Here is a 9,400-nt window from a genome sequence, read left to right as displayed (position 1 = left end):
AAAGCCCCAGTAAAAAAACAAGAATAACATTGAAAAAAAGAGAAAAAAGGTAACCCTCAGCAGGGCTCGAACCACTGACCCCTGGAGTCCTGGGGTGGTATTCCAGTAGCTTCTTATCTTGTGGAAGTTTCCTTAAATAATAAGTTTTCACTTAAAATAGCAGTTTTTCCTTAATATTTAAGAAATTTCTTAAGTGGTATTCCATAAATTTCTTATATTAAGAAATTCCTTAAAACTGTTCGTTTTTTCCTTAAAATTTAAGAGACAAAATTATTCCCTTAAACTCGTCCTTAAAGTTAAAAACACAAACGCGTCCATTGTTTATTTACGGTACCCATTTATTTACACGTATTTTAATATTGACGTGCAATTTTGGAGAACATTTTATAAAGAGCGATGTTCTATTGGTAAGTAGCCTCAACAACTCGAGTTTATTTATAGATAGTCGGTTGTATCCGCTTGTTAAATCAATACTGTGTTGTGATAATGCACTTTGTAAAACTGTGAAAGTTATAAATGCGTTATGGTTTATTGCGAAAATAACGTTTCCCATCGTTCATTATTCAGGAAAATATGAAAAACATCTCAACATAATGGTTAGATATTGTTGTAATGATGGTGTTTGTAAGTTAAAAAGACATTGGAATTCCGAATTGTATATTTAATTTTTCTTCAATAAAATTACCCCACCCATTTTGAAATGGTGGTTGATAATAATACACGTTATTGTGACACGCGTTACGTTTTTGTACAAAGATTGGAAGGATTTAACTGCCTTGTATTGAAATTGTGTGATTTGTGATATAACTGAAGGATAATGGATATAAATGAATGAATGCATTCTCAGAAAGTGACGTGCTTTACATACAAGTAAGCACTGGCACTTCAGAGAATTGTTCAAAAACTCCATTGGATTTTAAATTAAATGCAGGTAAGTGATTTATATATTTCATCGTTATTTAATAATAAAGTTAAATTGTCTTTTTTTTGTAGACAATCATGCAAGTTAGAGAAAATATAGTTGATCTTCTTACAAATGGTCAACTATTAGAACGGTACAGATTTGATAGAAATGGGTTGATGTTTCTGGAACAATTACTTGGCCCAAGAATACAGCCAGCAACTCACCGACATAATAGTCTCTCTGCCATGGAAAAAATCCTTTTGACCTTAAGATTCTTGGCCACTGGTGGCATACAATTGAATGATGCCGACATACACAATGTTTCACAGTCCACCGTTTCTAAAGTAATTAACGAGGTTACACAACAACTTTCATCTCAACGGTTTGTAAACAGATTTATTAAATTTCCAACCACCATTCAAGAGCTAGATGTTCAGGTAGAACATTTTCATGGAATTGCCCGATTTCCAAGAGTGGTAGGATTAATTGATGGAACTCATTTTCGAATAAAGGCGCCATCAGAAGATGAAGCAGTGTATGTGAATCGAAAAGGTTTTCACAGTATAAATGTTCAAATTGTCATTGATGCTTTTGACAAAATAACAAATATTGTTGCACGTTGGCCTGGAAGTGTGCATGACAGTAGAATTCTCAATAACAGTGGTCTGCGCCAGATGTTTGGGGACGGGCATATTCCCTTTAGAGGCAGATATCACATTCTGGGCGACAGTGGATATGCATGTTCAGAATGGCTGCTTACACCATATCTGAATCCACAGCCAGGTAGTCAGAGTGCCTACAACAGGTATCCATTTATAAAAAAATAATTTAAAAAAAATGTTTGTCTAAAAATTTAACTTATATGACCAGTTTATAGCATGAATGACGAACGCATTATAACAATATAATTTATTTAAGTGTGCATACAATTTATTGACAAAACAGTTATTTCTAACACATCTGCATGAATAATTTTATATAGCGCAATAAAAAGCAGATGAATTTTCTTAGGAATGTGAAGATTGAAAGTTTAAATTAATTAGTGCTTCAATGTGTAAATATTAAATCAAATCAATAGGTTGTAATGGTAAAGTATCTTGATGAAGAAAAAAACAGTACCTACCAATAATGGAGTTTAATTAGTTTTTTTTACATATGTATTTTGCTCTGTTTACAAAAACATTTTCTTGCATGTAATAAGTTTTATAACCATGTAAAACAGATTTATAGTACATTTGTAACTTGCTTCTTTACATGTGTACATACAGATTAATTTATATTACTTTCTAGACATACATAAGTTAAGTAATTAAAACTCTTTTATTTTCAATATTATGTTGAAACAGATCATTGAAGATTACACGGGCAAAAGTAGAAAGAGGAATCGGACAACTGAAAAGAAGGTGGGGTGTGTTACATGGTGAAGTTAGAATGAAACCAGAAAGAGTCTGCAGGTAAGAAGCTGTGAAATAAACTAAAATAAATATTGCATAGCCAAAAGCTAGAAGAAAAAATTTAAAATACGTTTTGTAACTTAAGTAAATACTGCTAATACATAATATACTTAGTGCTGGATATGTGACAACAACACTGTCCACATGTGAAAAATGCAAGGAAAAAATAAATACATCAGTTAAATATCTTTTTGTATACACAGCCAACAAGTTTGTAATGCACACACTGTGCTTACTGTAAACTATTGCAACATGGCAAACAATAAGTTGTTTTTTTTAATTGATTTAAGGATTATCATCTCCTGTGCAGTGTTGCATAACATCTGCAAAGACCTGAACATTCCGATACCTGATGATTATCCAGTAATACAGGAAGATGATCAGAACAATGATAACAACAATATGAATGCAGGAGTTGCACAAAATGGACTGCGATACCGGGATCAAATTGCTAATACATACTTTTAGATATTATTTGAAGTTTCATGTGAGGCTTAGAAAACTAGACACACAAGCCTTGGCCACTATTAAATAAAAATATTACAGGTTATTGGTAACAAATATACAGCAGCAAATAATAACATAATGGTAACATGTTCAACAGTTTATTTTTTGATGCTGTATTAAAGGGGCATATCTTCAGTATTTTTCTTTATAGTTAAATTTAAAGTTCCTTTTTTTATGATTATAAATCGTGAGGAACAATACTTGCTTGGTGAAATTGTTAAGAAAAAATATAGCTAAAGCCTAAAATATTGTTCCCAACATGGACCCAATGGTCTAAACTTAGAACTCACAAGCTTGGATGAGTCTTTTCTACACCGAAGTAATGTTAAATGTCTATAATTGTCACTGAGCATGCGCATTTTGTAATACGTATGTACATTTTATCATAACTTAAATATTCAACTATTACGATTTTCCAGCAAGTGCGAAAAGTGTCCGGGGAAAACCGGTTATAATTATTAAAATACATATAGAGAATATTTATCATTACAGAATCAGTGTTATAAGAAATAAGTTCTTTTATGTAACAATTTATTTCTGATTATGAAATGCTGTTGTGGCCATTGATATGCCCCTTTAAATATCAAAAAGTTCATAACAAAGTTAATAAATGTGCCACAAATTCAACTTCATTCCTCATGCTTTAGCTGCTTCTTTAGAAGTTTTATTTGTAGGATTAATTTTTCTTCTTTGAGTTTTTGAACTCGAGTGTGGCAACCGCAACTGCAGCAGACAGTTTCTATTGTAGCATTACTGTAATAAAAATCATAACAAGTGACTGAGGGATTTCATAACATTTTAACCAGGATAACAATTTCACAATGTTTTAACATATTGGGGACAAAACTAAAATATCTATGGCAAAGCTATAGTGTCTGAGTGCATGATTAATGTTTTGGAATAGTTTGTTATTCATAATGTGTACAAGATACATGTAAGTACCTTGTGTCATCATTCACAAAGGTTGCCGATGCACTACCAGTAGCTGTTTGTGTTCCTTGTGACGCCCCAGGACTGTGATCGAACAATTAAAAAAAATTATATTATAATTAACTGCTTTGTCAACATATTGCATATAAGCTTATGATGTTGAAAATAACTTTGATGTTGAAAATAACTTTGTCAATTTTACCAAACCGGAGAAGTTAAATTTTGCGCTCTCCAACACTGATTTATTTAATATTACTGCCAAAACCTGCTATTTAATTTTGAAATCTAGGAATAATTTGTTGTACAGATAATTATGTGTATATAGCTCTATAAGGATATGTCATGGCTGCATAATAAAAATTATCATTTAGTTAGCAATTACAATATAGATATCTAGTACACTGTATTATAAAGTTCCGGGTTAATACTTCTACAATTGCATTCATAAAATATTTATTATTTCTTACATGATAATATATCATTTGCAGCAATGAAGTTTCCTATATCTTTAGGTCAAAATCTTTCGCTAAACTTGTTATAAAGGGAGATTAATCTACAGTGCTTGTTGACAGCAAACTGTATCAAGATCTGTGGTGTTATCCCCTTTGCAAAAAAGAAGTAGCTAATATTGTCAGGGTGATATCTAAGTATTTTTTACTTGAGTCTTTTGGTCAATATTTATAATTCAGGTTATTGATTAGACATAATGAATATTAACTGCACTGCAGTCTGCTTCTTGTCTTAAAAGAAATACATTTCTGCTTCTTGTCTTAAAAGAAATATATTTTATCACTGTCAATAATGTCAAGTTTCTTACAGTACCTGAACATATATTTTAACTTTAATACAGAAGGTCATTGCCAACCAGTCCACTTAGGATCTAATTCTAGCTGGTATTTGCTCTTTTAAAATATTTTTCAATACGCGCATTAGTGCCTTGATCTACAATATTCAGTCTTTTGTGAATGTGTATTATTTTATTGCAGTTGTTTAATCAAAGGTTGGCATTGGCAATCTGGTTTTTATGATGTGTCATATAAATCAACACTTATGATAAGAAAAATTATTGTTAATTTGTTACATATTTAAAAAAATGTCTATTGGTATAACAAATCTGTAAAGATTGGCCATGCATGTTTGTCATATTGTTTTGTATCTGTATATATTTTACATGTCATGGATAAGATAATAAACGTGTAAAACATGTGAAGAAACAGGCCTTTTTTGACCTTTTAGGGAAAAAAAGAACCTAGGTGCATTAGGGATTGTTTGTGTTAGTCAATTTGTAATGTATACTAGGATATGATAGAGACTGAAGAATAGTGTTGTTTACTACTTTTCTGCTATTATTCTATAATTGTTTTTTTTTACAAATTGGAAAAATTGGTAATGGGTCAGATATTCTAACAAGCAGGAACTGTAGGAAAAGGTCAGACAAAATGAAATTTTATAACTGTTACCCCCCCCCCTTCATTTTTTTAAAATTAAATTACCTATCGCCAAATGCATCAAATGCATCCAGTTGAAGGAACCCGCTGTCCAATGTGTGTTCGCCAATTCCAACAATGTTGGATGAACCTCTGCCCACAACGTCCATGATTGCCTCTGTTACAGGCCCTAGGACAGTGTTGACAGCTCCCCCACCTGCATTATAGTATTTCTTTTGTGTATATTGGGTGATTAATTGAGGGTTTTATGGCATATTTTATATATGTTTAATATTTTTGAACAAATATTTGATATTTTATCAATTACTCTAAAACAAAAAATGTTGAATAATTAAATATAATGATGACTTGATAAAAAAACTATTGAATTATTGCTCATAAGACAGATTTTTTATGTATACAATAAGGTCCAAACAATTTTACTGTTAAACAAAAAAGAATTTAACTCCTTATATTACATAAACCAAACCTTGAGGATTGGTTGCTTTCCTAAAATTTATTTAAAAATTGATTATTTATACAAGTACAAACCTGTTCTGTTTTGTGCCAACAGATGGTCTTGATATTTGGCCCTGTGGGTCTGTACCAGATTGTCCCACTTTTTCTGCAGGACTATACATTCCCTCGGTTACTCTGCCCTCACATTGAAAATGGAAGAGACAGTCTCCCACATAATCTTCTTTGATGCAGAAGTAATTGCTGAAAATATGATATTTGCATATCAAACTGTAATAGAGTTTAATTTTAAATGTATGTATTTAGACACAATCAAACATGAGAGTTGTACCACACTGCAAACTATGGCTAACAATAAATAAACTTGAGGTTTAATATTTTAAGGCTAGAAAATATAAAATCAAATATGATATTTGCATATCAAACTGTAATAGAGTTTAATTTTAAATGTATGTATTTAGACACAATCAAACATGACAGTTGTACCACACTGCAAACTATGGCTAACAATAAATAAACTTGAGGTTTAATATTTTAAGGCTAGAAAATATGAAATCAAACTATCTTTTATCATGAATAATAGACTTAAGTAATGCTACAAAATAGCTGACATTTGTCAACTTAATGATTCCACAACATGCCTGTAAGCAAAACTGTTATGTGTCTGTTTGTCATAAACATTTACTACTTTCATCTGTCAAATAGCCTAATTGTGACATATTTTAGTTAACCAGTTTAAAAATCATTTTTTATAATAAGTATATTTTATATAAAAAGAAAGTGTTAATGCATGATCGTGTCAAATTTATTAACTTTGTCGACTAAAAAAATATGTGTGTACAAAACAAGAGGCCAAATATCATAATTAATATATGTCAAAATTGACAGCTGCACCATAACGAATAATGAAAAATAACGTTTGTTAATACTTACATGGATTGAATCTGCTTTTTAGATAAGCATAACGGGTCAAAATAGACCCTTCTTTAACCGGCTCATTTATAATTTGAGCCAGCAACAAGCAGAAGTTTTCCGACCGCTTCTTCTTGCTTTCTATTTCAGCCATCTTTGTTGACATTATCGTCTGGCAACAAATGTTCGCCCATGCGCAGATGAAACTTCCGTTACTTTATTTAGAACGGTAAAAACCGAAAATTTATGCAAATTAGCATTCGTTCCGCTTGAGGTTAAAAATAGATTTAAGGCAAATCTTAATAAAGATTAACTTAAGATTTTCCTCGGAATACCACTTAAGAAATATCTCAATTTTATCCTTAGTTAAGAAAAAAAAATAAGATAAGATTATTTCTTATCCTCATCTTTTAAGAAGCTACTGGAATACCACCCCAGGTGTAAAAAGTCTACCACTAAGACCACTCAGCCATCCTTCCTGGTACAAGGACAGATGTATTTTATACTTATATGTAATCAATCCTCGTAGTTTCACAAAAAATAACGACACCAACAGAACTCTCCAAAGCATTAATTCGTTTCGCGTTGCATCGCTTTATAATTTTCAGGTTTTTAAATCGACAAACGATGCATATAATGGAATGGTAAATGTTCAGTATTACTGTTTCCTCACAAATATAATATCTAAAACGAAAATTTGCGAAACTGAAACAGCTTTTGTTAATTTTGTCAATTTACCAAAACGTGAAAAGGCCCCTTTAATCTAGACTATAAAAAGCAAAGTCTGGTAATGATTTTTGCCTGCATTTGTAAGTTACTTAATGTGCTGTTTCCACTACAACCATTATATTCCACCATTCATTAAGTACATATTCGATGAGCGATGTTCCTTTTCAAAAACGATTTCTTTTTAACTCTATTTAAAAGTGCTTTTTTATGTATAAAATTGTAAATAGATATTACAAGCTATTTCAATGTGTATGTATTAAGGGCAAAAAAGACAAATAAAAAACGAACAAAAAAGATGTGATATATTTGTATGTGGTTATACATATGTAATTGAGAGGGGTTTAAACATGTTAATAAGGTGTTGCATAAAATAAAAATGAGATACCTGCTTCCATTCCGTTTTAGCTCGATATATAGTATTGTTTTTTGATAAATTGGCATATTGAATGTATATCGGGTTAATATTGCCTCACTAAGCAAATGTAAGTCCGAGTTTTGTTAGAAATGTCGTCGAAATCAATTAATCACGGAGACACACAATTAGGGAACTTTAAAATTAACAAATCTGAAATTTACTGTAATGGCTTGATTAGACATTGACTTTAACTCAAATAAGGAATGCAAAAAGCCAGGAAAAAACCCTGACATTCCGATAAAAGGGCTATGAAAGCAACTTTATGATTGGAATGACTTGCTCTCAACATAGACTATGCATTGGCCTTAGTTACGAAATTTGGTATTTGGCATCTTCAAATTGACCAATGAACTATTATTGTTGCAATTTGTTACATGCACTACTATTTAACAAGGTTTCTACAGGTGATAAATATTATGCATGTTATTCACATATAGGTATCTGATAATAATACTTTTGTTGTAACGTATATTTCCCTGCAACAAGTTTCGTATTATATTCCCTACCTTTTTTAAATCCGACAATAACTACAGCTCCTCAAACGAGAAACAGGATACAGACTGCAACACCGATGCCTATCCCCAGGGCGGGTGACTCTAAACATACACAATAAAACGTAATTTCCAAACTACATAACACTAGATATTTGGAAACATCGTACCTTATGCCCATTTTACCGACAAAAGTAACAAAGGAATCGAAATTACTAATCACGGTTGTTTTATAACTAGTGATGAATTGGAAGAATATCGCACAAAAATGCGAGTGTTTTACAAGGAATACAAAACGATTTTTGTTTATTTATTTCTCGTCAACTGTCGTCCATCATTACAATTGCTTTACTTCTTAAAATGAAAATAATTTTATGTTAAATAAACGACAATTTCAATCATACTACATGTATGCATTTATTGGCAATGTATTTAACAGAATCCTTAAAGAAAGAAAATCACGCGGTTACAAAATAAAGAAGCAAAGCCATACTTTCCGAGTTGGTGTTATTGCCTAATTCAATTATTCCGTCATTATTGGTTGTAGATTCATATTCCGTTACTAATGTCGTATACATTTGTGGCAAGATACCTGTAAAGCCAAATGTCGTTCTGACGTCAGGTGTAGTTACTTTGTTAATTAACTCACTTGTCTCGGAATATGTTGATGGGGGTAGATGCAGGTCTGACGTTTGTGGTATATAGTGTTATATGTCTGGGTTTCTAGACTAGGTTTCAGGTCCTATTTATACAAAAGGTTAACAGATACCTTCAAATCATTTTTCTGAACAAAACACAAATACTACCAGTATTAGTTTGTTATCGTTCGATATCGTTCTCAGAAGTGCCACATACTGTTTCGCCATGTCTTTTTTGTGTGAGCACTTCATAACCATTGACCCACACATTTAATTATAAAAACACATATGCCCATATACTAAACCAAAAGTCAAATTGAAAAGCAGCAGTGGACATCTGTATTTAGTATTTCATAGCTATATTTATCGAATATCCGTTGATTTTCGCACTTACTCGGAAAACATTTGGAGGTACGGATATGTACAAAACTAGGCGATATTGCCCGAAATTCATTTGAATACTTATACCTTAAATAACAACCGTCATATGGCAACACACGCACCTGGACTCCCTGT

At 31.6% G+C, this 9,400-nt stretch overlaps 1 protein-coding gene and 1 long non-coding RNA gene across 2 annotated transcripts; one reads left to right on the top strand and one right to left on the bottom strand.

Moving 5' to 3' along the window:
* The first annotated feature begins 1,411 nt into the window (after nt 1–1,411).
* On the top strand, nt 1,412–2,826 carry LOC127839739 (uncharacterized). The gene is made up of 3 exons (XM_052368125.1): nt 1,412–1,709; nt 2,251–2,358; nt 2,649–2,826. Exons 1-3 carry the CDS (start codon nt 1,579–1,581, stop codon nt 2,824–2,826), a joined length of 417 nt encoding a protein of 138 aa, XP_052224085.1. The 5' UTR covers nt 1,412–1,578.
* A 1,023-nt stretch (nt 2,827–3,849) lies between these two features.
* LOC127836816 (uncharacterized) lies at nt 3,850–7,033 on the bottom strand. The gene is made up of 4 exons (XR_008028935.1): nt 6,633–7,033; nt 5,775–5,942; nt 5,289–5,439; nt 3,850–3,879 (listed from the first exon to the last, which is right to left on the bottom strand). It is a non-coding gene; the product is annotated as an uncharacterized LOC127836816 (long non-coding RNA).
* Between the last annotated feature and the right edge of the window lie 2,367 nt (nt 7,034–9,400).

Source organism: Dreissena polymorpha, chromosome 7 (genome assembly GCF_020536995.1).
Source record: "Dreissena polymorpha isolate Duluth1 chromosome 7, UMN_Dpol_1.0, whole genome shotgun sequence".
NCBI lineage: Eukaryota > Metazoa > Mollusca > Bivalvia > Myida > Dreissenidae > Dreissena > Dreissena polymorpha.
Note: the sequence above shows the minus strand (reverse complement) of the source record. Positions and strands in the feature narration are given on the sequence as shown.